Raw genomic sequence first — 788 nt, forward strand, 5'->3', positions numbered from 1 at the left:
CTTTGTTGCTGTCTTCGATGGTGGGGGGCCCCCTGATGATAGATACAGAAGGGGGGTTGGGGGGCCCCCCAACAGGGTTCAGTAGGGGGGCCCCCCCCTGCAACGCAGCCAGCAGGGGGCCCCCAGGACTGTCTCCTTCAGAGGAGACAGAAGAGACAGCCATAGAACTGCTGGTGCTGTCGCTATCATCGTACCCAGGGGGCCCCCGCTCCATCATGGGGGCCCCTGGGGGCCCCCGCTCTATCATGGGGGCCCCTGGGGGCCCCCTCTCCATCAGGGGGGCCCCTGGGGGCCCCCCTGGGGGGGCCCCCCTGGGGGCCCCCATTATACCCACTGTCGAATCCAGCGCAGGCAGCAGACGGCAATCCGGCAACACGAGACCCCCGCTGCTGCTGCTGCTGCTGCTGCCGTTGCTGCCGCTGCTGCTGCTGCTAGTAGAAGCAGCAGCAGCAGCAGCAGCAGCAGCAGAATGAATCGCTTCTCCTAGACGGGCGTTTTGTATCCCCTGAAGAAACTCCAGCAGCACGCATGCAAAGACAAGGCCTACGATGGCAGCAGCAGCAGCAGCAGGGTCTGTTGCTGCTGCTGCTGCTGCTGCTACTTTAGCTGCAGCAGCAGCAGCGACAACAGCAACAAAACAAATAACTGCAAAGGCAGAGGCCACAGCAGCAGCAGCAGCAGCAGCAACAGCAAGATCAACGGCATTCGCACCAGAAGCGAATCCACGAAAAGCAGCAGCAGCAACAGCAGCAGCAGCAGCAGCAGCAACAGCAGCAGCAGCAGCAGCA

General features: G+C 62.8%; 1 protein-coding gene across 1 annotated transcript in view; it reads right to left on the bottom strand.

Annotated features, from left to right (window-relative positions):
- EMH_0051590 (uncharacterized protein) overlaps positions 1-788 on the bottom strand; it is a gene marked incomplete at both ends in the record, with an annotated part of 1,990 nt that overhangs the window by 95 nt on the left and 1,107 nt on the right. Inside the window, one exon of the mRNA XM_013496768.1 lies at positions 1-786. Within this exon, the coding sequence (XP_013352222.1) occupies positions 1-786 (786 nt within the window). The remainder of the gene's footprint in view (positions 787-788) is intronic.

The sequence above is a fragment of the Eimeria mitis genome, genomic scaffold, assembly GCF_000499745.2.
Source record: "Eimeria mitis Houghton genomic scaffold, Emh_scaff2286, whole genome shotgun sequence".
Taxonomy (NCBI): Eukaryota; Apicomplexa; class Conoidasida; order Eucoccidiorida; family Eimeriidae; genus Eimeria; species Eimeria mitis.